Source organism: Silurus meridionalis, chromosome 3 (assembly GCF_014805685.1).
Source record: "Silurus meridionalis isolate SWU-2019-XX chromosome 3, ASM1480568v1, whole genome shotgun sequence".
Taxonomy (NCBI): domain Eukaryota; kingdom Metazoa; phylum Chordata; class Actinopteri; order Siluriformes; family Siluridae; genus Silurus; species Silurus meridionalis.
Window position 1 is genome coordinate 13,649,044 of NC_060886.1, and position 26,564 is coordinate 13,675,607.

Sequence of the window (26,564 nt, forward strand, 5' to 3'; positions counted from 1 at the left end):
TCTCTGAAGCTCCGCCTCTTGTGGGCGTGGCCACGCAGTTGCGTCTGAAAACCGCCGGATTGTGCTACACCCTGTGACCTGTTTCATTCCAGGTCCCAAAACACGGTAAAGAAGAACACGTTTAACGTTTGATGGCGTTGTAATGTGCGCTATATATATATATAAAAAAAAGAAGTCATGTCGATTGCATTGTTTGATCTTAAAGCTGATATGTCCAATCAAAATCCAGGTTTAGCCCCTTTTCCTGCATTTTAATTGGACGCTCGAATGACGTAGCACGGCTTGTGTTCAGCGTGAACACGCACGCCGAAGGTGAGCTCCATGCAGCTCAAACGAGCATTCCCCAGTTTTGCTGCATCGCGCCAAAGTTGGTCCGTTGGTAAGACCAGAATCGATCACTCTTTCGGAATATGAATGGAAGCAAAGTTGCTCATCCGGGTCTTAACTGTAGCCTTCTGTTTTGCAGTAACTCTTCTCTATGAGAAAGGAGAGAGAGGTAAATTCACACCGGGGAGAGGAGGGGGGTGATAGCAGCCTAGTCTACCTTCTCTAATGCCCATGATTAGCATCTGTGGCTGAGGGAGGCGATGTCACTTATCACAGATAATGAATTCAAGATGAAATTATACCTGTTCGGATCTCTAAGTCGCTCCTGTGCCCTGGTGTGTGCACTACTAAATGACGTCGAACGCACAAATCTCTGACGTATGTGCGGTAGGGGGGGAGAGCTCGGATTAAGTTTTGATAATCCGCTCTGTAATATAACGGTAACCCTATTGTCATTAGCGCTTCTGTGCAGCTGTGGTTTATTCTATTTTATTTATTGTTTTGCTTATTATTCCGATAATCGAGACCCATTTTCCACCAGGAATTATGGCATACACGAAGAGAATAAAAAAAAACACTAGCTAGATAAGTAGCTAGGTTTTGGCTAACACCTGCTAGCGGAATGATTAGCTAGGTGACAGTAAATAATCGCGGTTTTCTTGACTCGGTTCCTGCCTAACAAATCCGGTTTATTTCTTTGTGCACCGCTCGATCATGTTGGTGAATCCCACTCGAGGATACCACTGGTCAGACGCGGAGACTAGAGCACTGTTGACTATTTGGGGAGAGCACGACGTGCAGACGGCGCTGGACGGAAACTTCCGAAACAGTCACGTTTACCGCGACGTGGCTGGACGTTTGGGGGACATGGGCTACGATCGGACCCCGGATCAGTGCCGGGTGCGGGTTAAGAGCCTGAAAAGGCAATATTTCCAGGCGAAAAAGGCCTCAAAGAGGAACGGCCACTATTCCAAGATCTTCAGGTTCTACAAAGACATGGAGAGGATCCTGAGCAGCAGAGTGTCAGCAGGGCTGGATGCCCATGATCTAGAGGGCATGGGTGCCGAAGGAGACGAAACCTTGGATGGCACTGAAGAAGATGGAGAGAGTGTGGACCAGCCGCATGAGTCGGACGTGGACGGTGCAGGAGAATGCTCAAACATGGACTATCCTGTGAAAATCGAGTATCCCCCTTACCCTATCCCAGTGACTGTGGGCAGCTGCAGTAGTGAGTACTTTACCAAAACACAGTTCATTAGAACATGCACAATGGCATCCAGTCACCATCTCGCCTTCTTGTATACTTTGTTCCAGATGTAGCGGATATTCCAGCAAAGCAGACCGAAGAACAGACCACCACCATGCCATCGTCTGCAGGAAGCAGGAGGCACAAGAAGCGTTTTGCAAACCTGTCGATGGAGAAGCTCATGGAGAAGTTTCTGGAGCAGAGTTTGGAGGCAGAAGAGAACTTTTATAGACTCGAGGAGCAGCGGCTCCAAGCCGAGGATCTTCGCAGGGAGACAGAGCACACGAGAGAGATGCACATGTTGCAGATGCTGGGGCAGATGTTTGCTGGTCTCACCACACCCACAGTCACGTCTTCACCTGCTCCTCAGTCCACTCGTAACTCAAAGACTGGTCCCTCTGTATCTCATTCACGTCTTTTTGGTGGCAGCCATAGCCATCAAACCTACCAGGTCGATTATACCAACCTGAGTCCGCCAGCTGCTCCAGGTCTGCGCAGGACTGACGCCATTCACTACTGACCTAATGTGTTCTGGTTTCGATATTTGATCGTTTATTAGGTCACTGACATCTGCCAAGAATATTTTCTTCATATTATAAGCATTTGCTTTCTTTTTTTGTTTGTTTTCAGGGTGGTATTCAGATATTATCCTACTGCCAAAATTAGCATATTCGTTCACATTGTGTGTATTAAACATCAAAGTATTATATAAATACATCATTATTAGTCACATATCAAAGGAAATATACATTATTATTCTTTTTAGCCAAGAGCTGAAGGAATGGTCCGATGGCCTGAAGCAGTTGTTGAAATTATTCTTGTGTTTTCTGTAGTTATCCAGCGGGCATTTTCCCTGGGAGGTGTCGCACACAGAAGCATGGACATCCTGGCATTGGTCAAAAATACCATTCCTCCGCTGACGTCTAAAAAGCACAAGGGTCAAGATGGCCGCATAGGAGTCATCGGAGGATGTCAAGAGTTAGTGAGCGCTACGTTTATACAGTCAACAAACGTTAAATGTGCACCAGCTCCTTTTATTTTTCCCCATCAGTAATTCTCTTCTGTTTCATTAGGTACACTGGAGCACCTTACTTTGCTGCCATTTCTGCACTGAAAATAGTATGTAGAATAATGTGTAAGCAACCTGAGTGGCAGAATTTAATATTGGCCTGTATGTGACACTCATCATGTGCTGCTGCTGTTTTCGGTTTTCTTAGGGTGCGGATCTTTCCCACGTATTCTGCACCAAAGATGCTGCCACTGTGATTAAATCTTACAGCCCTGAGCTCATAGTTCATCCTGTACTGTAAGTGCATTGATCGAATCATCTGATGAGGTTGTTATATCTACACGCACTACTGATTTGAAAGTGCATTCCTCTCTCCTGTGGAAACTTACAGAGACAGTCCCAATGCTGTGCAGGAAATAGAGAAGTGGCTGCCGAGGCTTCATAGTTTGGTAGTGGGGCCAGGCTTGGGCAGGGACGACAAGCTTCTTAATAATGCAAAGGTAAGTGCAAAATGAAGGTTGGGGAATAATCCAGTAGGCTTTTTAAGGACCTATTTGAAAGCTGTTTACCGTGCATAACGTGTAATGATGATATTTTGTAGGAGGTTATTGAAAAGACAAAATCAAGAGGAATTCCAATAGTCATTGATGCAGTGAGTAGAAAGTTTTTTTTTTTCTAGGACATTACAAACATGCACTTTAGAACACCGCACAGATGAAAGTATAACGTTTCGTACGTGTTTTCGTGCAGGATGGACTTTGGTTAGTGTCCAAAGAGCCTTCAGTCATTCAGGGATATCAAAGAGGAATCTTGACACCCAACTTCATGGAGTTCAGTCGTCTGTATGAGGCAATGGTGAGGGACGTGTTCAAACGTTTTTGTGTTGAAATTTTTGGGGTTTTGCTTTTTGTAGCCATTCTACTGTGAATTATAATTCTTTGTCATTGTTATAGGCTCATTTTAAGAAAGAGAACTTGGTGAGAGAGTTTAGGAAATATAAACTGAGTTTCACATTTTTCATCACAGCACCATCAGCCCCTGGATAGCACTGACTTTAGGGTCACAGCGCAGCAGCTGAGCATCGCACTAGGTAACGTGACTCTGGTTTTGAAAGGGGAGGAGGACATCATCACTGACGGCAACCACGGTCAGTCAGTTTAAACTCGACCCTGTTCCCTTCTAAAGGCTTTTAAAACAGTGTCACTTATTTATATTGCATTGGCTTCCTATTGTCTTTAGTGTTAACATGCAGTCAGGAGGGAAGTGGACGTCGCTGTGGAGGACAGGGAGATTTGCTGTCTGGCTCTTTAGGAGTATTTTCCCATTGGGCATTGAGTTCATCATTAAGTACAACTGAAGGGTATGTATCTATATAAATCATCATCTTCATCTCGCTTTTGGAGCCACACACAGAAATATTTGTGGTTTAATGCACATGTTTGTTTCTCCAGCATGAATCCTACACTGGTGGCTGCTTTCGGTGCTGCCTCACTGACCAGGCAGTGTAACAATCAAGCCTTTCACAAGTATGGCCGTGCTACCACCACCTCTGACATGATCCAGGAGATCTGTGCTGCCTTCAGAAAGCTGTTCGAAACCTGAACTATTTTGTCTTTGCTAAAACGCTCAGCTTTGTTCCAGGTTTTTGCAGCTTCTCTCCTGTAAGAAAAAAAAATGCAGTTTTAAATGGATACCTGTACACACTTGCTTTTTAATGGGTTTTTTTTGCATACACCTTTTTTTTGTGTCCACCATTGCTTTAGATTTTCCATCACTTTGATCTTCAAAACAACACCTATAACTAAAATAGCCTAGTTCAGTCTAGTCTCAGTGCACAGCTTCATGTTGTGCAGGTTAGAAACAAACTTTTCACCAATTACACCAGGCAACACAATTAGTTCCTTAATAAACAGATGTAAGCAAACGTGTCGAGTTAGTCAACCGTATTATTACCAGCATTATTAGAAGACCCAATAGTGACCTGTCATAGCAATCAAACCACAGAGCTCAAATCAGACTTTTTCTAAAGGTGTTGATTTGTTTTCTGTAACTGCAGTCATATGAATCACACACTCATTCTAATGCACAAGTGCACAAGATCTTGTGTGTTGGACGCTGCACACAAATTAGTTTTAAAAGGGTTCAAGAAAACCTTGAATTTCCTTTTTTTTTTTTTTTTTTTTTTATTTAAAAAGCATGAGTCTCCATTGTCAGTCTGACATAAACCCTGTTTCTGTAAAAGTTTCTCTGAATCTGGGCATTTTTGTCTTCATTTTATTAGAGAGAGAAAAAAGAAACATTGTTGAGGAAACAAATGCTTATGGTTGTTATAAACCATAAAAGAAATACAAAAACACACCACCGAAGTTCCACAGCATTAAACACAATGTTACACATAAACAGATGTGTTCTTTTATAATCAACCAAATTGTTAGTGTTGACAAATTGCTGTATTAATAGATGTAAAAAGCACATTTGGACTGGTTCAGTAGCTGATTATTTTTCTTCCTTATGTAATATTCAAACCAGCAGTAAGTGGGATCCCTGGTCCTGTGGAAAGTATTTCTTTTTTTTCCCCATAACAGAGTGAAAACCAAGATGATATATTTGCATAAATGACAGTCTGTAATAAACCCCATGCACAGCATTTTCACTGTTGACACTAACAGTATCATTTAATCATTTTCATGTTCTATGATAAATCTTTTAATAGAAATGTAATATATCTGCACATTCTGTGCTTCACCCCTTGTTGTGGTTCTGGAAGTATATCACTGTTTGGTGATCGATAAAACCAACAACAAAAAACATTTTTTTTTTTTTTTTAATAAATAAATTCTGACACTGATATTGGATTTTCTTGTACAGAAATGACATAGTTCCTTTAAATCCCTACTTTCTCCCCAAGATGTGCAGTTCCTAATATATTTTGTTAACAGCCTTGGACATTACAGTAAATGGTCATATGTGCACATGGTTCAGATGGAGGAACATCTAAGCAACTGCAGGCTTAATATGTTGCTTGCAAGAATCATTTCGACTGTATAAAACATTTCCGTTTCAACTGTTAGTGATTCATTAAATGCACCTTTTTTTAACAATATGGTTCTTTTAATTTATTATATATTTAAAAAGGCTTTACCATTTAGTCCTTAGGTTTAATGAATTAACATTTTAAGGAGTAATGTATAATGTTTTTTAGCATTTGGATTTTCTTAGCAGATTTACTTTCTAATAAAGTCTCAGTTAACTCATTTCTGTGGTGTTTTTTTGTATGTGTTATGTGTGTTGTATGTGTAAATGTGTTATACATGAACTACCTAAAAATCCATGACATTTGCTTAGGATCACAGTCTACATGAACAGTTCTGCATTTAAGCCCTTACTACTGCACACCTCAACAATGATGGGACTGTAATGAATGGACATCCGGTGCCACCCAGATGATTATGGGTTCCTTGTGAGTGTGGTTCCTCTCAAGGTTTCTTCTTACTGTTTCAGGGATTTTTTACATGCCACTGTCTTCACTGGCTCGCTCTTATGGATAAACAAAAAACAATTTCATATTTTATAACCAATTTATCTTTTGTCAAACTGCTTTGGGACAAAGTCAACTGTTGAAAGCAGCCTACAAATGAAATGTAAACTCATACACCACTATGCGATAAATGAGATTATTTTATTCATAGCAACAGATGAGCTGCAGTCAGTAATTGTACTTTAACAGTGAACTATATTGTAGATAATATTGAATTAAAAATAGCAAATGTGCACATGGTTGATGCACCGAATAAAGCAGCAACTAGATATTGCAATATTTGCAATGTAATAATATCACTAAACTTTTTACACATACAAGTTGGTGTAAATGCAGTTTTGCAAGCGAGGGGACTTTTATTGTGACGAAAGCGACTTCCGCTGGGGTCCTTTTGGAAATCCCTTATGAGTTGCTGTATTTCTTTAGCCAAATTCAGGTGGCTAACGTGAGTTAGTTCTGCCGCAGATGCCATCGAAAAAACACGTGGGAATTAAGAAACCGGTCATTTAGTCAACATATGAGAGGCATTTTGTCATTAGAATGAATGGGACATCATATTCAAACTTTGACAATCAAGAGCATGTCCTTAAATTAGGCGAAACTTTCGAGAAACAACCCAAAAGTGCTTTCCATACGGTACGATGTAAGTGTCATCTTCTTATGTATACATACTTTAATCATCGAACTGAAAAACAGCTTCTTTATTTACTGTTAAGTCCCAAAAAATCTTACTTTTCATGGAGCAAAAAAAAAAATTATATATATACAGGCAATGTATTAGTCAGCTGTTAATACTAAACTACCTGCTGAGTACTGAGTTTATTTAATTATTAGCTCTAAGCTGCTAAACTTAATCATCCTGGGTTTTCTGAGGTTTTTCTGTATGTTATAATACATAATATATTTGTTAAAAAACAAATGAAAACGCTGACTCGTTCACTTAAGCGAGAGACAGACGGAAAGCAAGGCTTCATCTCAAGTGGAAACTGCGCCCTCTGGTGGTGGAACTACTGTAACTTTTTTTTTCAGGGGAACGTATGTACAGCCTGTTCATGTAGGCCCTGCAAAATCGCCACACGACGTCACCGAGAAGCCTGCATATTCATTTGGACCTAGTTGATCATGTGGCATGACTGAAGCAGTGGTAGAAAATTGTTAGGAAGATGACATCAGGGGAACAATTACAGATGGAATAACTTGCTTTTTTATAACGTGCAAATTTAACCAAGAGAGTGTGGCGATAGATAGATAGATAGATAGATAGATAGATAGATAGATAGATAGATAGATAGATAGAGACCTTGTGCAAACTGACAAGTGCAGATAAATATATTTATTACAAATAAATATAAATATGGCAGTCCTATATGGCCATGAATTCTCATGTTTATTTTTTTTTATAACAACTTATTTGGTATTATCCATGATGCTGCATCTAAAATATATCTCGTGACCAGTACTTCACTTTTCTGTGTATTCGACTTAAGAGCATGTTCTAGAAGCAGCATCTTGGACAATAACCATAAACATTTGTTGCAGCTGGCGCTTGGACACGCGCTGGATTAACATGAGAAAACGTTATAATGCATGGTCTCTTAGGACTTTTCTATATAAAGGCTCTGGGCAGATAAAAATATGTGAGAAAAATTCAAGTTGATTTTTAAAACAGCTGTGATTAGTGATTACTAGGCTGGTGATAATACCTCTGAATCAGGATGGTCAGGATTTGCTGATAGATTCTGAATATAAAGTATTGAATGTGTTCATGCATATACAGTTGTGTTCAAAATTATTCAACCCCAATGCTGTAAATGGTTTTAGGAATTTAGTGTACATTTGTAATTGTATTCAGAATGAAATCCTACAAGGACTTCTTAAAGAACCATATGCAACTAAAATGACATCAATTAGTTTTGTAATACAGTAGTAAATGTTTCTTTTGTGAATTCTTCATTGACATAATTATTCAACCCCTTAAAGACTACCACTCTGAAGAACAGAGGTTCAATGAAGTGTTTTCAATCAGGTATTGAAAACACCTGTGGATATCAGGGAGCAGCAATAAAGCCTAATAAGCACCAATTAGGCAGCTTTAAAATGACTGTGATACTCAGCTCCTTCTAGACATTTACTGGTGTGGTTACAAACATGGTGAGGTCAAGAGAATGGTTAAAAACAAATGAAAACGCTGACTCGTTCACTTAAGCGAGAGACAGACGGAAAGCAAGGCTTCATCTCAAGTGGAAACTGCGCCCTCTGGTGGTGGAACTACTGTAACTTTTTTTTTTCAGGGGAACGTATGTACAGCCTGTTCATGTAGGCCCTGCAAAATCGCCACACGACGTCACCGAGAAGCCTGCATATTCATTTGGACCTAGTTGATCATGTGGCATGACTGAAGCAGTGGTAGAAAATTGTTAGGAAGATGACATCAGGGGAACAATTACAGATGGAATAACTTGCTTTTTTATAACGTGCAAATTTAACCAAGAGAGTGTGGCGATAGATAGATAGATAGATAGATAGATAGATAGATAGATAGATAGATAGATAGATAGAGACCTTGTGCAAACTGACAAGTGCAGATAAATATATTTATTACAAATAAATATAAATATGGCAGTCCTATATGGCCATGAATTCTCATGTTTATTTTTTTTTATAACAACTTTTTGGTATTATCCATGATGCTGCATCTAAAATATATCTCGTGACCAGTACTTCACTTTTCTGTGTATTCGACTTAAGAGCATGTTCTAGAAGCAGCATCTTGGACAATAACCATAAACATTTGTTGCAGCTGGCGCTTGGACACGCGCTGGATTAACATGAGAAAACGTTATAATGCATGGTCTCTTAGGACTTTTCTATATAAAGGCTCTGGGCAGATAAAAATATGTGAGAAAAATTCAAGTTGATTTTTAAAACAGCTGTGATTAGTGATTACTAGGCTGGTGATAATACCTCTGAATCAGGATGGTCAGGATTTGCTGATAGATTCTGAATATAAAGTATTGAATGTGTTCATGCATATACAGTTGTGTTCAAAATTATTCAACCCCCAATGCTGTAAATGGTTTTAGGGAATTTAGTGTACATTTGTAATTGTATTCAGAATGAAATCCTACAAGGACTTCTTAAAGAACCATATGCAACTAAAATGACATCAATTAGTTTTGTAATACAGTAGTAAATGTTTCTTTTGTGAATTCTTCATTGACATAATTATTCAACCCCTTAAAGACTACCACTCTGAAGAACAGAGGTTCAATGAAGTGTTTTCAATCAGGTATTGAAAACACCTGTGGATATCAGGGAGCAGCAATAAAGCCTAATAAGCACCAATTAGGCAGCTTTAAAATGACTGTGATACTCAGCTCCTTCTAGACATTTACTGGTGTGGTTACAAACATGGTGAGGTCAAGAGAATGGTCCAGGAAGACAAGAGAACAGGTGATTACTCTTCACAGGAAGGGCAATGGCTATAAGAAGATTGCAAAGATGTTAAACATACCAAGAGACACCATAGGAAGCATCATTCGCAAATTCAAGGCAAAGGGCACTGTTGAAACGCTACCTGGTCGTGGCAGAAAGAAGATGCTGACTTTGACTGCTGTGCGCTACCTGAAGCATAGAGTGGAGAAAAGTCCCCGTGTGACTGCTGAGGAACTGAGAAAAGATTTGTCAGATGTGGGTACTGAAGTTTCTGCTCAGACAATACGGCGCACCCTGCGTAATGAAGGCCTCCATGCCAGAACTCCCAGGCGCACCCCTTGCTGTCCCCAAAGAATAAGAAGAGTCGACTGCAGTATGCCAAAAGTCATGTGGACAAACCACAGAAGTTTTGGGATAGTGTTCTGTGGACTGATGAAACAAAATTAGAACTGTTTGGGCCCATGGATCAACGCTATGTTTGGAGGAGGAAGAACAAGGCCTATGAAGAAAAGAACACCTTGCCTACTGTGAAGCATGGCGGGGTCAATCATGCTTTGGGGCTGTTTTGCTTCTGCAGGTACTGGGAAGCTTCAGCGTGTGCAAGGTACCATGAATTCTCTTCAGTACCAGGAGATATTGATGACAATGTGATGCAGTCCGTCACAAACCTGAGGCTTGGAAGACGTTGGACCTTTCAACAGGACAATGATCCCAAGCATACCTCCAAGTCCACTAGAGCATGGTTGCAGATTAAAGGCTGGAACATTTTGAAGTGGCCATCGCAGTCACCAGACTTAAATCCGATTGAGAACCTCTGGTGGGACTTAAAGAAAGCAGTTGCAGTGTGCAAGCCTAAGAATGTGACTGAACTGGAGGCTTTTGCCCATGATGAATGGCGAAGATACCCGTAGATCGCTGCAAGACACTTGTGTCAAGCTATGCTTCACGTTTAAAAGCTGTTATAACTGTAAAAGGATATTGTACTAAGTACTAAGATTGAATGTCACTTGGGGGTTGAATAAAACTGATAATGATGTGAGCTCAGAAATCACATTTGTGGTTATTTCATTATAAATGTTATGTTATATTTGTCTGACCTACACGTGCCTCTTTGATTTAATTGTAAGCAGGATGACTGAATGATCATAATCAATGTCAAACCGACCAAAACAATCAATTTCAGTGGGGGTTGAATAATTTTGAACACAACTGTATAATGAAACACACAATGTCATAATGTCTCGTCCCATGACTGCTCAAACCCACTGGTTAGTCTTGACACTCCTTCCAGGTGATAGTTAGGGGAGACGATAAAAGAGGGTATATTGTAAATTATCTCACAAGCCTAGTGATTGGAGGGAGCATAGGTTTGTGGAAAAAAAACACAGCTAAACCAGGCTTGTTGCTGGTGACGTATCGACTTATTCTGCTCTTTCCACAGCAGCTGCATTAAAAATTTGAGATTTCACTGAAAGGTTTTTAAAAAAAAGTCACCAAAAGTAGCAGCAGCAACACTTTTACTCATGACCCATCACTTACATTCGTTTGTGCTTACAGATGACTTTAAACCAGCATCCATAGACACTACCTGTGAGGGGGATCTTGAAGTCGGAAAGGGAGAACAAGTCACTATAACATTGCCTAACTTGGAGGTAGGACAAATAAATACAGTATTATGTGTAATCAGATTTGCCAGACCTTTAATTCATGACAAAGAAAAATTATTTCTATTATTTTTGCCCCTATTCAATGTTACAGGGTTCCACTGCCCCAGTGACCGTGTTTAAAGGGTCCAAAAGGCCTTATATGAAGGAGTGCATTCTTATTGTAAACCATGACACAGGAGAATATCGACTGGAGAAGCTTAATAGCAATATTTCCGTCAAAAAGACCAGGTGTGTATTTTTCACTGACACATTCAACGGTATTAAAATGTCCTCTCCATGTTAAATGTTTGTCTGTGCTCTCTCCTTTTGAACACAGAGCGGAGGGCAGCAGTAAGATCCAGTCCCGTCTGGAACAACAGACCTCTCGACTCAGTCAGCAAATGAAGAGTGGCAATGGAGGAAAAGCCCCAAACAATTCCAAGAGCTCCCCTGTTAAAGAGAAGTTGTCTCCTGCTTCTCCCATGGATGACATTGAGAGAGGTATCCTGTGCCAAATCCATATTGTATTGTTGCGTTCCCCTTTTAAAGCCTAGGACAAAGGGGGAGTAACATGCAGTGAACTTGTGATGGGGTCCGGAAGGAACAGACATAAACGAGACCCAGGAGTCACTTTAGTTTTCTGTTTAGTATACTAGTCTTGTGAAAAGATTAGTAACGCTACGGGAAGGAATGTAGAGTCGCTGTCCACACAACACGTTTAGGAACAGGGTGAATGGTAGTGCTGTACTGTGGTGAGAGAAATTTACAAAAGAGAAGTAAATAACTAGCACCAGGCATTTAAACTAACAAAAATCTTGCAGGTTTTAATTTAAAACACTCCACCATCTCCCTCACCTTAACGCCCCCGTTCCGCTTTCGTTGCGGTGCTTTTATACTGGAAGCCTTGCCTTTCTTGGGACGTCAGCATCCCTGACTGGTGCAGTAATTCTCTATAACCCAGCAATGTAAGGAAGGTTGAAAGACGAACAAAGAATTATGTTTTTAGTTCAAATTGTATTTGTCAAATTTTATAAATACAGAGTACGACGTAGCGAAATGCTCGGTACTGTCCAACGTGTCAATAGACAAGAATATAGTTTTTTTTATAAAAAAAATTATTCTTAAGTATAAAAATAGGGATTATAAAATAAAAACATTTTGTCCTGTATTCTTATTTAATTGCACACACTTTTTAGAATTGATGGCTGAGGCACGAGTGATGGATCAGATGAGCAGTGGTGACAGCTCCTCTGACTCTCAAAGCTCCTCCTCATCTAGCAGCGAGGGCAGCTCAAGCAGCAGCGACTCTGAAGATGAACGCCACGCTTCATCAGGCAGATCTCACACAGTGCCCGCATCCACCCACAGCATGCCCATCCTCACCTCGCAGGAGCGCATGGAGGAGGGCGGTGGACACCTCATGAACACACTCAGTGAGTATTTGATGGTCGTTTGTTTATACACACTGTGGCCACACGTTTGTGGATCACCTGCATTGCAAAGTAATTCAGTAACCAATAAACGCAGTCCTGCTAAAGGCTGAAAAACAGCCCAAAACTCAAGGTTCTAGTTCTTCTGTGATTTGCAAAATGGCATTTCATGAAGTCGTAGGGGGAAGTTGGAGCTCAGTGGTTAAGATGTGGGACTTCTGATAACAAGGTCATGAGTTCAAATCCCACCACCACTAAGCTGCCACTGCGGGGCCCTTGAGCAAGGCCCTTAACCCTCATCTGCTCAGTTGTATGAATGAGATAATTCAAAGTCTCTCTGGATGAAGGTCTGGCAAATGCCATACATGTAACCAACAGTTGTAACTGGAGAAGATTTGTTTGAGCTGAAAGGAAAGCCATACTAACACTAGCAACCACTTCTAGCGTCCACGGTAAACAGAAATGTCAGACCGAGAGCTGGATGGCCTACAACAGCAGACATTCATGTCAGGTTCTGCTTCTGTCAAGCAATGAAAGAGATATGAGGCTATGGTATGCACAGACTCACCAGACAATAAAAAGGTGAAAAGAAGACCATTGGGAGTTTCATTTCTGGGCATTCATCTTAAGAGTGAAGTGAAAGTGATTTGACAAATGACACATTTGGAGAACATGGTCTACTTTTTTGTATAATTGGCCTCTGTATCACTATTTAAGAAAACATGCACTTGGTTAGGTACAATGCAAAACTATCATCCATTCAGTTTGTAATGAGGAAATGTATTCAAGACTGTGTGTGTGTGTATATGTATGTATGTGTGTGTGTGTGTATATATATATATATATATATATATATATATATATATATATATATATATATATATATATATATATATATATATATATATATATATGTATATGTATATGTGTGTGTGTGTGTTTTGGAACAGTCTGTATCTTCATATAGTGACTTGTTGAATCCTTCTATTTTGATGCAGAAAACGATCTTCAGCTGAGTGAATCTGGCAGTGAAAGCGATGATGATTGAGGGCAGAAGGACTTAAGGCACACTGTTTGTCAAGGATCCGAGTGACAGGGACACCAGGACCTGCCCTGTCACGAACACTGTGATATGGGGATTTTTAATTATCAGTCAACATTTAATAATTACTTATTTTTTCTTCAGAAGAGCAGTGTTTTGTCCGCACCTGACGTGTTATGTGGTTGTCAGGTTAAAAGCTGTGAAAATGTTCATATGAATTTAATTATTTATTATGTTCATTGCAATTGTGTAAAACATATAGGTTCTTTATTTTTCCCCAAAAAACAGTTACTTTCCCTCACAAAGTGTGTGTGTGTGTGAGTGCCAAAGGTGTGAGAGAATATCGTGTTCGAATTTGTAGAAATGCCTTATTTGTTTTCGGAGACTGGTTGTTTTTAGCTCCAAATGTTTTTTTGTGAATTTGTGGTCTTAAGATTATTAGGAATTAATGTTGTACATCGTACATTAGTCTGTAATAATCACAATTTCATATTCAGCTTTTTTTGTTTTGTTTTTGCTTATAGCCTGCAATACTTGAATGTGTATGTTGTAATCATTTATTTGAAGAAGGTTGCTTAGAGCAATTTTAGTGCTATAACCTGTAGATAAGAGGTGCTTTTGATCAGGAAATTAACCATGGCTGCTTATTATAGTATTATAGAGTAAAATGTATATTTTCTGCTTTTCACTACACTCATCTATGGATCGCTTTGGTTTCTTATCTTTGATGAAGCCACATTCAGAGAGGTCAAAGATTTTTTTTTTTTTACCACAAATAGAACAGAAAGATTATTAGAAACGCTTTCTACTGGTGTTGGAGATAATAAATGTGCATCTATAAGTAGTGCTTAAAAATATAGGTGTGTAGAATAATAAAATAATGGTTGCATCATTTTATTTGTATCATTCATATTCTAGTTCTCTTCAATATGTGACCGTGACTTCAGAGTCAGAAACTCTTTGAGCTGTGCTTTCAGGATTTGGTTTGGTGTTTGTGTGCAACATTAAATGGTACATTAAAGCAAGCTGTGCAGCAGGATCAGACAGTACAATCGATGCAGTGGACAGACAGACAAAAACTTTAAAAGTATTTATTACACATTACCTCTTGGTGAAGTTCTCATCACTTGAAAACCACTTGCTGATGATGAGGATGTCCCAACACTAACAGTCTAATGTTCAATGTGAGTACTGTGTGAGCACACAGAATCTATAGATATCACACTTGATAACTTCAACTTAATGTTTTTTTTTTATTTATTATAATGAAACAACTGATGTTCATAGTCTTAAGTTACACAGGTTTCTGGTTACACTTTGTGAACATATAGTACACAGTTATAATATAAGATGAGGATGGCTTCTCTATTGCGTTTGGTCCTACTCAAGGTTTTGTCTTCATTTTTAAGGAGTTTGTCTTTGCCACCATCATCTCTGGCTTGCTCATTGGGGGATAATTTATAAATGTAAAATGTATATTCAGAATTTATATTTTTCTGGTTGAAGTCTTTAAAACAAGGTCCTTTGTCCAGCATCTCTTCCAAGTGCTGTATTGGTCTGATGGTGTACAGGTCTTTAATCCTAATGAGTTCACAGCTGATGTTCGCTGCAGTCTGGTCCTCCTGATGAAAGAACCAGACATGATTTGAAGATGCTACTGATTTTTCTCTTTAATACAACAGCAGGTTGGTGATGATCACTTATTTGTTCATCCATTTCTAGTAGTGTGTAATGTGAAACTTATTTGAAGCAAGTTAACGCATGATATTGAACTTTCCTTCACTTTCTGGTGAATTTTAGAGAGAAAAAAATTGTTGTTACAAGCTGGAAAGATTTGTATACTGAATTAATTTCCTGTGTTACAATGCAGTGACTGGAGACTACCAAAACAGCCTCATTATATACTTGAACACTATTTTCCTTGTTGTTATTAGTTCTTTTTTATTTAGATTGGCAGCGAGTCCCTGTGATTTAGCTTTGATTTTAGAACCAATGAGCTATTACTGAACTATATAGAGAATAAATCCACACCTTCTGACTAATCCGATTGTACAATTCAACAGTGCTGTGGTATAAATGTGTTGTGTAGTTGCAGGTCAAACAGGTTGCTCTGTAGAAGAGTGTGATTAGGAACGTAAGCCAGATGTCCCAATGAAAAGACCTTTGCACGGCCTTTTTTTTTTTTTTGTGGGATTTCCGCTGTCAGGCTTTCAGCCGAAGGGTCACTATCGTTCATCTGGTCTAAACAAGAAGCCATTACTAGGACGTCGTCCGGCAGGAAAAACAATCGGGAATATACCTAGCTACTGTTCAGAGTGGTCGAAATGCTGTGTCGGTCAGTGGTGAGAAGTGGACTGCTTGCATATAAGCAAGAGCTTCATCCTGGGGTGAAATGCGTAACGGCGGCGGCATGTCTGAAAGCATCGCGCGCGAGACGGGAGCGCTCGACCACCGTCACCGGCAGCAGCAAGCTCAAGACCATGGAAGACCTGGGCGGCCCCAGCTTTCTAACATCTCTATACTGGCTTTTTGGCAAAGGCTACTTTCCGATTACTCACCGAATGCAGGTAAAGAGCTCTATCTTTCAGTCTCTACTATCTATTCGTCTTTCCCGAAACAGGGATTTGTGCAGCCTGTACATGATCAGAACTGGATTCTGCGCAATGCACTTATATAAAACGCGTTATATAAAACGCATGCATTTACAAAATTACGTCTGGGAATTTTGAAACAAGTTTTAAGCTTTTTAGAATTAGGCAATCACGTACTAATCAAAAGCATTGCTGTCTTATTTCATGATCTTAAAGAGTGCATGCATATTCTGTTCCATACTAATAATGAAACCAGAATCATGATTGCATCTACAACTTTTGCTTGGAGAAATACTCATCAATCCTAATAGGAAGAGCATTAATCTTTGACCTTGTTTAAACAGCAGAAGTGAAACATTCCTGTTAAAGCAGATTTTACTCCTTGTTGTGTTCACATAAATCAAGCATTAGAGAGCTCCACACTTCTGCTTCATATTTAACACCTGACTCTCACCCTAGCTCAAATGTAGGATTATGTAAATGTATTATGTATGCAAATATTTTATTGTGATTATACAGTCTGGAATTTTTCTGGAGTTTTCTTTCCACTATATTTGCTTAACCTATGTTATTATTTTCATCCTATGTAGATTGAGCACAGCAAAATATACGGTCCTATGTGGAAGTCCAAGTATGGGCCACTAGTGATTGTGAATGTGGCCAGAGCAGACCTCATAGAGCAGGTACTGAGACAGGAGGGCCGTCACCCCATTCGAACTGACATGCCCCACTGGAGAGGATACCGGGAGCTCCGCAACCAGGCCATCGGTCCTCTAACAGGGTCAGAGTTTTATATCTCACAATTGATCAATAATAATAATAATTATAATAATAATAACAATAATGTATTAATTACTTTATTTATTTATTTTGTGTGCTTGCTTGCTTGCTTGCTCGTGTGCAGGATGGGGCCAGAATGGCAGCGTATCAGAAGCATCTTGAACCCTCGCATGTTGAAGCCCAAACATGTATCAGGCTACACTAACGCTATCAACGAGGTGGTAAAAGATTTTATAAACAAGGTGGCTTGGCTAAGGGCAACACAAGGCAATGGGGTAATGGTGCATGACATTGCTGGGGAACTCTACAAGTTTGCATTTGAAGGTAAAACATTCAGCATTAAACAATGTTAATGATCAAATGTGAACACATGCTTTAGATCTATTTGTCCCCTTAGTGGGAACAGTCACGGTGTTCTTCTGACTAATGACTTTTGAACCTATGATGAAACATTTCTGCCTCTATGAGAGTATTCTTTTCTAGGATGTCATGACGGATCACTGAAATTGATAAGAATGATACCCCAGGTGCTTAACAGCAAAAAAAAAACAGGTTGCACTTCTAGTCAATAGTTATACAAACAGTATGCCTGTCTACAATGTAATAAACTAGAAGCAAAATGTTAAACTAGTTCAGCAGACATTTTTGATCATGACAGACTTCACCCTTATTAAAAGGCCTTGAATTTGCTTAGAAGTGACCTTGAATTTTTTTCATGTAAGGCTGATAGGTATTGGTTGGTTGATTAGATAGTGTCTTTCCTGGGACTAGTTAGACTTTAAACAGATAAAGGTACACTGAGGGCTGAAAGGCTACAATGGGAGAGAGATTGAAAAGCTATATTTAATTTTTATGATGACATTAGCACACACACACACACACTATATATATATATATATATATATATATATATATATATATATATATATATATACAGTGAGGAAAATAAGTATTTGAACACCCTGCTATTTTGCAAGTTCTCCCACTTAGAAATCATGGAGCGGTCTGAAATTGTCATAGGTGCATGTCCACTGTGAGAGACATAATCTAAAAAAAAAAAAAATCCAGAAATCACAATATATGATTTTTATTTGAACTATTTATTTGTATTATACAGCTGCAAATAAGTATTTGAACACCTGAGAAAGTCAATGTTAATATTTGGTACAGTAGCCTTTGTTTGCAATTACAGAGGTCAAACGTTTCCTGTAGTTTTTCACCAGGTTTGCACACACTGCAGGAGAGATTTTGGCCCACTCCTCCACACAGATCTTCTCTAGATCAGTCAGGTTTCTGGCCTGTCACTAAGAAACATGGAGTTTGAGCTCTCTCCAAAGATTCTCTATTGGGTTTAGGTCTGGAGACTTGCTAGGCCACGCCAGAACCTAGATATGCTTCTTACAGAGCCACTCCTTGGTTATCCTGTTTGTGTGCTTCGGGTCATTGTCATGTTGGAAGACCCAGCCTCGACCCATCTTCAATGCTCTAACTGAGGGAAGGAGGTTGTTCCCCAAAATCTCGCAATACATGGCCCCGGTCATCCTCTCCTTAATACAGTGCAGTCGCCCTGTCCCATGTGCAGAAAAACACCCCCAAAGCATGATGCTACCACCCCCATGCTTCACAGTAGGGATGGTGTTCTTGGGATGGGACTCATCAATCTTCTTCCTCCAAAAACGTTTAGTGGTATTATGACCCAAAAGTTCTATTTTGGTCTCATCTGACCACATGACTTTCTCCCATGACTCCTCTGGATCATCCAAATGGTCATTGGCAAACTTAAGACGTGCCTGGACATGTGCTGGTTAAAGCAGGGGAACCTTCCGTGCCATGCATGATTTCAAACCATGACGTCTTAGTGTATTACCAACAGTAACCTTGGAAACGGTGGTCCCAGCTCTTTTCAGGTCTGGGCTGATTTCTCACCTTCCTTAGGATCATTGAGACCCCACGAGGTGAGATCTTGCATGGAGCCCCAGTCTGAGGGAGATTGACAGTCATGTTTAGCTTCTTCCATTTTCTAATGATTGCTCCAACAGTGGACCTTTTTTCACCAAGCTGCTTGGCAATTTCCCCGTAGCCCTTTCCAGCCTTGTGGAGGTGTACAATTTTGTCTCTAGTGTCTTTGGACAGCTCTTCGGTCTTGGCCATGTTAGTAGTTGGATTCTTACTGATTGTATGGGGTGGACAGGTGTCTTTATGCAGCTAACGACCTCAAACAGGTGCATCTAATTTAGGATAATAAATGTAGTGGAGGTGGACATTTTAATAGGCAGACTAACAGGTCTTTGAGGGTCAAAATTCTAGCTGATAGACAGGTGTTCAAATATTTATTTGCAGCTGTATCATACAAATAAATAGTTTAAAAATCATACATTGTGATTTCTGGATTTTTTTTTTTTTAGATTATGTCTCTCACAGTGAACATGCACCTACGATGACAATTTCAGAGCCCTCCATGATTTCTAAGTGTGAGAACTTGCAAAATAGCAGGGTGTTCAAATACTTATTTTCCTCACTGTGTATATATATATATATATATATATATATATATATATATATATATATATATATATATATATATATATATATATATATATGAATGAAAAGAGAAGGCATGGAACAATGCATTAGATGGGAATACACTCTTGATGGCTGTCCGCAGAGTGCTGTGTATATATACACACATTCACACTTATTGGAAATTTATCGTAGATAATCAATAATCCAGTGTGTTTGGGAGGAGTAAAGTAATAAGAGATCCTAGAGGAAACATGAGTCCATGCAAAACTATATACAAAACTGCCGAGAGAACATTGTTTCCATAATCATCTTATTTTATATTCAATAATGGGTTTATTTAATATTGGATTTGATGCAAATAAATGATCAAACATAGTTTAGAAAAAAAAAATAGAGTACAACCTGCACACTTTAATATCGTCATTATATAACTGGTCTGCAGCATATAGTTGTAGTATTACACTATTGTGTGCCTTTGTATTTGTGCATCTATGCAGTTAAAACAGTAGATGTATAGTTCAAGAGATGATTATACGTTGTGCATGTTTTTACTTGCCATGTGCTGATGCATTCTTTGAAATGGTGTGAAAGGCTGTATGCTGGTACACTGATTACAGTCTGAGGCATAAGACCACAAACCCTTATTAGTTACCCAGATTGCTCCAGACAGTATTTTTATTGCAATCCAATGGGTTTTAATAGTACACTTTTAAAAGTCATTGTTTCTAAACAGATCTTGAAAACTGAAAATGATGATTTTATAAGTAATTGGTATTTGGTGATCCAACAGGGTTGAATACTTTCATATGGTACTGTATATTATGGATTTGAAATTATTGTTTTGTTGGTGGGGCTGAACATCTGCTGGATCTGTTCTGTCATGCCCTTTTGTGCAGCTCCCATATATATCATCATTGTAACTGGTTGACAGGTAATTGGCAAAATCTAATAAGATGCTTGTCATATAATTTTTTCCAGAAAAACAACTTGTTCTTTCTCAATACGTATGAATAAAATGTAATACTTTAATATATGTGAAGCCAGTCTGTAGTGCCAAGAACTAAAACAAATTAACTGACATGTAACCTTCAGCTCTAGGGTCTGTTTGCTCCAGGACTCATTGATTGTGTTTATACTGTTCTTTTTAAGTACTGTTTTTTATTTTTTTTACATAATGGTTGCATAAAAGTAAACAACTAATGGTGACAACAAAACAAAAATAGAAATATAAGATGGCAAAATTAATTTTATATATATATATATATATATATATATATATATATATATATATATATATATATATATATATATGTATATATATATGTATATGTATGTAGGTATAAATGTGCAGTTGTATGTGCAATAGAATACAGTGCAGGTAAATCAAACTGGATGAAAGGATATGGTCCCTTACATACCCATTCATCCAGTTTAAACCTTCAATATATTTATATACAGTACAGACCAAAAGTTTGGACACACCTTCTCATTCAAAGAGTTTTCTTTATTTTCATGACTATGAAAATTGTAGATTCACACTAAGGGCATCAAAACTATGAATTAACACGTGGAATTATATATGGAATTATATACATAACAAAAAAGTGTGAAACAACTGAAAAATGTCATATTCTAGGTTCTTCAAAGTAGCCACCTTTTGCTTTGATTACTGCTTTGCACACTCTTGGCATTCTCTTGATGAGCTTCAAGAGGTAGTCACCTGAAATAGTCTTCCAACAGTCTTGAAGGAGTTCCCCGAGAGATGCTTGGCACTTGTTGGCCCTTTTGCCTTCACTCTGCGGTCCAGCTCACCCCTAAACCATCTCGATTGGGTTCAGGTCCGGTGACTGTGGAGGCCAGGTCATCTGGCGCAGCACCCCATCACTCTCCTTTTTGGTCAAATAGCCCTTGATGCCTTCAGTGTGACTCTACAATTTTCATAGTCATGAAAATAAAGAAAACTCTTTGAATGAGAAGGTGTGTCCAAACTTTTGGTCTGTACTGTATATGGAATTAATTTAAATGGTTATAAGTTGGATTATGCTATATATTGTCAAACAAAAAGAAGGCAGCTGGTAGTGATAGGGGAAAATCAGAACTTTACTTGTAGTTTTCCTGTGCTTTGAAAGTGTAAGTTGATCCATTTAAATACAGTATGTTTCTTCCCACACCCTATTGTTAGAGTCTGTTGGAGAACATACAGTACTTGAATAATCATAATAAAGACAAATAACCTATTGTTTAACATGCCTGAACAAAATCTTAATTCTTGGAGAGGTTTTCCATATGATCTACGATGCCGTGATGTCTTTTCTGATCAGGGAAGAATCACACAGCACACAGAATGGTGCATATGTTGTTCTTCAGGTTATTGCAGATAACAGATAAGTATATATACAAACTGGATAAAAACCTGAGCTGAAACTGTTCCTGATTGGGTAAGAAGACATAGTAACCAGAGATGTGTGAGCCCAGAAAAAGACTTTCCGTGTACCTTACATATTCACAACTTAAAGATTCTCTAGACACTGAACAGACAACATAGGAATGTGTGTTTAGAGAGCCAGTGTGAGGCCCATCTTAATACGAACACCTGTCAAAACAGTTTTTGGAAAATTGTTCAGAAATGTATCAACCCAACGGTTTGGTTAAAGTATAATGTAGAACGGAGCAGACTCTTCTTCTAGGAGGCCAAAAATCAGTGACTGTGGAAGGAGGGCATTAGTAAAAAAAGTGAGTGCAACTCACTGGTGTTTTTAGGAGTTTTCATGAAGAGTGTTGAGCTTCTGCGAAATATAACACTGCCAGAAAGTAAAAAGAACGTGATTCATTAGATGAGAGAATATGGTCCCTTACATACCCATTCATCCAGTTTAAACCTTCAATATATTTATATACAGTACAGACCAAAAGTTTGGACACACCTTCTCATTCAAAGAGTTTTCTTTATTTTCATGACTATGAAAATTGTAGATTCACACTAAGGGCATCAAAACTATGAATTAACACGTGGAATTATATATGGAATTATATACATAACAAAAAAGTGTGAAACAACTGAAAAATGTCATATTCTAGGTTCTTCAAAGTAGCCACCTTTTGCTTTGATTACTGCTTTGCACACTCTTGGCATTCTCTTGATGAGCTTCAAGAGGTAGTCACCTGAAATAGTCTTCCAACAGTCTTGAAGGAGTTCCCCGAGAGATGCTTGGCACTTGTTGGCCCTTTTGCCTTCACTCTGCGGTCCAGCTCACCCCTAAACCATCTCGATTGGGTTCAGGTCCGGTGACTGTGGAGGCCAGGTCATCTGGCGCAGCACCCCATCACTCTCCTTTTTGGTCAAATAGCCCTTGATGCCTTCAGTGTGACTCTACAATTTTCATAGTCATGAAAATAAAGAAAACTCTTTGAATGAGAAGGTGTGTCCAAACTTTTGGTCTGTACTGTATATGGAATTAATTTAAATGGTTATAAGTTGGATTATGCTATATATTGTCAAACAAAAAGAAGGCAGCTGGTAGTGATAGGGGAAAATCAGAACTTTACTTGTAGTTTTCCCTGTGCTTTGAAAGTGTAAGTTGATCCCATTTAAATACAGTATGTTTCTTCCCACACCCTATTGTTAGAGTCTGTTGGAGAACATACAGTACTTGAATAATCATAATAAAGACAAATAACCTATTGTTTAACATGCCTGAACAAAATCTTAATTCTTGGAGAGGTTTTCCATATGATCTACGATGCCGTGATGTCTTTTCTGATCAGGGAAGAATCACACAGCACACAGAATGGTGCATATGTTGTTCTTCAGGTTATTGCAGATAACAGATAAGTATATATACAAACTGGATAAAAACCTGAGCTGAAACTGTTCCTGATTGGGTAAGAAGACATAGTAACCAGAGATGTGTGAGCCCAGAAAAAGACTTTCCGTGTACCTTACATATTCACAACTTAAAGATTCTCTAGACACTGAACAGACAACATAGGAATGTGTGTTTAGAGAGCCAGTGTGAGGCCCATCTTAATACGAACACCTGTCAAAACAGTTTTTGGAAAATTGTTCAGAAATGTATCAACCCAACGGTTTGGTTAAAGTATAATGTAGAACGGAGCAGACTCTTCTTCTAGGAGGCCAAAAATCAGTGACTGTGGAAGGAGGGCATTAGTAAAAAAAGTGAGTGCAACTCACTGGTGTTTTTAGGAGTTTTCATGAAGAGTGTTGAGCTTCTGCGAAATATAACACTGCCAGAAAGTAAAAAGAACGTGATTCATTAGATGAGAGAATCATGTTTCCTTGGTCTCTAGTATGACTAGGGCAAACAGGAACAGGTTTGTTTTCAGGTTATGTGACAGTTTAATTGCCCACAAATTGCACTCAGGTCATAAAAGGTCTTGTGATAACTAGTTGGAGCAGAACTAATAGTAGCTTTATGACTACTATTTATATAAAGCAAAATATAAATAAAATTCAGTGGGATGGATTTGTGAATGAATGAATAAATAGATGAATGAATTAATTAACAATATCAAATTTGTTAATGAGAAACTGAAGCATTATTGATTTGTGCTCGTACAAACCGTTATGTCAGAATGAGACTTTAAATGAGAAAATCTGGAGTGGTGAACTGTAAAATATTTCTCATAGTTTGTACTGTATTTATTATGTTTGCGTAGGTATATGCTCTGTGGTATTTGAGACACGACTAGGTTGTCTGAATGAGGTGATCCCTGAGGAAACGCAGAAGTTCATCTTTTCTGTGGGAGAAATGTTCCGTCTTTCCCCCATCATCATTCTATTCCCGAAGTCTTTGTGGCCCTACATGCCATTTTGGAAGCACTTTGTAGCTGTATGGGACCACCTTTTCAAAGTTGGTAAGTCACAGGTGGTGCAAGATGACCAAACAACTAAGCAAACCAGCACATAATTGGAAATGAAATAATATTCATATTTATGCAGTTCTGTTAGTTATTAAAATGATTACAAAAATTTATAATTTTTAACAATTACTTCGCCAAATAATTATTTAGTAAGCATTTAAATAAGAAATAATAAAATGTTTTTTAGCGGATAAACTAGTTCAGGAGAAGATGGCAGAGATTCAGGAAAAGGTAAAGCAGGGACTGCCAGTTGATGGTGAGTACCTTACTCACTTGTTGGTCGGTGAACAAATGACCCCCACCCAGGTGCTAGGAAGTATGACTGAACTGCTGCTGGCTGGAGTCGACACTGTAAGCAGTGAGATTTTTTGCAATATCTTTTGTCACTGTATCAGGATTTATGAACTATTAAATAAACAGTTATCAGAGCACTAGCATTTTTTATAGCAATATTTTTATTCTCTTTAGACATCCAACACTATTTCCTGGGCTCTATACCATTTGGCTCAAAATCCAGAGGCCCAGCAAAGGCTGTACAATGAAGTAATCAGTGTTTGCCCAGGTGACAAGATGACTTCCAGTGAAGACATCATCAAGATGCCTTGGCTGAAGGCTGTTGTTAAAGAGACACTTCGGTGAGGGATTAGATAAACTGTTTTACTCTTGTGCTATATCAAGAAATATAGTTATGTCACTTTTATGAATTTCTCCTCTAGGTTATATCCTGTGGTGCCAGGCAATGCCCGTATCACTGCTGAAAATGAAGTAGTGGTGGGAGGTCACCTCTTTCCTAAAAATGTAAGCATTATAACACTCAGTGCTGTTGAATTCATATTCTGTAACGACATCTGACAATATTGTTAGCACTCTTTTTTTTATAATTTCTTTTTCTATAGTAGCAGTACAGGGACTTTTATGGTGGACTTTCCAAATAAACCAAGCCTAATTATAAACCGATTTAAACCATGCTGTTATAAAGTCACTGACCTACTTTTTTTTGCCATGGTTAAGTAGGATATGCCATTTTTTAAAAAATAAATGATTGTCATTTCTGGGAGAATTATTGTGTAATGGAGGAAATCAACTTGGGGAAATGCTGTTCCTGGAAAAATATTCAACTTCAGAAATTCTGCTGAGAGGCATCATACCATGCAAACATTGATTATTTTTCAATAACAGTTTCACAATCACAATTTGTGATGGTTTATCATCATTTAAATTTCAATAAAACAAGCCTTAATAAACCAATTAGAATTGTAAAAATGGTAAAAAAAAAAAAAATTTGTAAATGTAATGCCTTCCTAATAATTATTGTAATAATATAAGTATTGTAACGAAGACAGTCTATTTTCCAGTATGTTTGGGAGGATGCAAGAAATTAGATAACCCAAAGGAAAAAAATCACCAGCTGACTCATATAAGATTTTCTCTTTCCAAGACTCTGTTCCACTTGTGCCACTATGCGGTGTCCTATGATGAGACCATCTTCCCAGAGCCCAACACTTTTTCACCACAGCGCTGGATGCGGGAAGAAAAGCAGTTAAACCAGCACCCGTTTGGCTCTGTACCCTTTGGATTCGGCATCCGCGCATGCTTGGGAAGAAGAGTAGCCGAGCTGGAAATGTATCTCGTCCTGTCCCAAGTAAGCTCATAAACAAGTCGTCTCGTTCAGCCCTTAGCTATCTGGACTTTGTCCCGTTACCTGTGATTTAATTTCCCCTGATATTCCTCTGAGCCGCTGAGCAATGAATGTGGTGGAATAAGTAGAGATAAGAGTTTTCACCGTCTGTACTTTAATCTGTATATTAGTGTTGATAAATAATCAGATATTAGTCCACTTTTCACTGTATGCTGCTCACATGGTGTCAAAACACACTACTTTTTATGGGAACATCTGCAAACCTACACTTTTATGGGGTTATCTAATCAACCAATCAAACGGTTCAGTTTGAATGACTCTGTGCCTATGGTAGCCTTAGATTCCTGTTCTTGACAGATAGGAGTGTTTTTCTGTTGTATATGAGGTACTATAGCCTTGTCAGCTCAAACCAGTCTGGCCATTTTCCTCTGACCTCTCATATCAACAGTTAATTTCTTTTTCTCCCACAGAGTTGAA

The 26,564-nt window shown here is 38.6% G+C and overlaps 3 protein-coding genes across 8 annotated transcripts in view; all 3 read left to right on the forward strand.

Moving 5' to 3' along the window:
• Window positions 1-11: 11 nt before the first annotated feature.
• On the forward strand, window positions 12-4,285 carry naxd (NAD(P)HX dehydratase). 6 transcript variants are annotated; one of them, XM_046844791.1, is made up of 11 exons: window positions 127-379; window positions 467-496; window positions 2,407-2,551; window positions 2,647-2,692; window positions 2,791-2,879; window positions 2,974-3,082; window positions 3,184-3,234; window positions 3,333-3,437; window positions 3,609-3,729; window positions 3,822-3,942; window positions 4,034-4,285. In XM_046844791.1, exons 1-11 carry the CDS (start codon window positions 322-324, stop codon window positions 4,182-4,184), a joined length of 1,026 nt encoding a protein of 341 aa, XP_046700747.1. In that variant the 5' UTR covers window positions 127-321; the 3' UTR covers window positions 4,185-4,285. The 6 variants fall into 6 exon arrangements, with proteins under 6 accessions (XP_046700751.1, XP_046700747.1, XP_046700748.1 ...); XM_046844792.1 differs by lacking the exon at window positions 467-496 and having other exon boundaries at window positions 128-144; window positions 230-312; XM_046844790.1 differs by lacking the exons at window positions 127-379; window positions 467-496 and adding exons at window positions 503-1,555; window positions 1,642-2,061.
• Window positions 4,286-6,516: 2,231 nt separating this feature from the next.
• On the forward strand, window positions 6,517-14,565 carry eaf2 (ELL associated factor 2). The gene is made up of 6 exons (XM_046840723.1): window positions 6,517-6,763; window positions 11,113-11,207; window positions 11,314-11,450; window positions 11,539-11,702; window positions 12,398-12,634; window positions 13,630-14,565. The coding sequence occupies exons 1-6, from the start codon at window positions 6,661-6,663 to the stop codon at window positions 13,677-13,679; spliced, it is 786 nt and encodes a 261-aa protein (XP_046696679.1). The 5' UTR covers window positions 6,517-6,660; the 3' UTR covers window positions 13,680-14,565.
• A 1,206-nt stretch (window positions 14,566-15,771) lies between these two features.
• Window positions 15,772-26,564, forward strand: part of si:dkey-91i10.3 (cytochrome P450) — an 11,831-nt gene continuing 1,038 nt past the window's right edge. The window contains exons 1-8 of the mRNA XM_046845672.1: window positions 15,772-16,240; window positions 16,855-17,045; window positions 17,169-17,368; window positions 24,245-24,442; window positions 24,636-24,799; window positions 24,917-25,083; window positions 25,165-25,246; window positions 25,887-26,090. Of these exons, the coding sequence (XP_046701628.1) occupies window positions 15,998-16,240; window positions 16,855-17,045; window positions 17,169-17,368; window positions 24,245-24,442; window positions 24,636-24,799; window positions 24,917-25,083; window positions 25,165-25,246; window positions 25,887-26,090 (1,449 nt within the window). The 5' untranslated portion in view covers window positions 15,772-15,997. The remainder of the gene's footprint in view (window positions 16,241-16,854; window positions 17,046-17,168; window positions 17,369-24,244; window positions 24,443-24,635; window positions 24,800-24,916; window positions 25,084-25,164; window positions 25,247-25,886; window positions 26,091-26,564) is intronic.

Bases quoted from the DNA above. Each gene is read 5' to 3' on its own strand.
- eaf2 (XM_046840723.1), top strand. From the start codon at position 6,661: ATGAATGGGACATCATATTCAAACTTTGACAATCAAGAGCATGTCCTT. The intron at 6,764-11,112 runs GTAAGTGTCATC...TTGTGCTTACAG, and splicing joins TGCTTTCCATACGGTACGAT to ATGACTTTAAACCAGCATCC. The intron at 12,635-13,629 runs GTGAGTATTTGA...ATTTTGATGCAG, and splicing joins ACACCTCATGAACACACTCA to AAAACGATCTTCAGCTGAGT.
- naxd (XM_046844790.1), top strand. From the start codon at position 1,042: ATGTTGGTGAATCCCACTCGAGGATACCACTGGTCAGACGCGGAGACT. The intron at 3,235-3,332 runs GTGAGTAGAAAG...GTTTTCGTGCAG, and splicing joins TTCCAATAGTCATTGATGCA to GATGGACTTTGGTTAGTGTC. The intron at 3,438-3,608 runs GTGAGGGACGTG...TTTTCATCACAG, and splicing joins GTCGTCTGTATGAGGCAATG to CACCATCAGCCCCTGGATAG.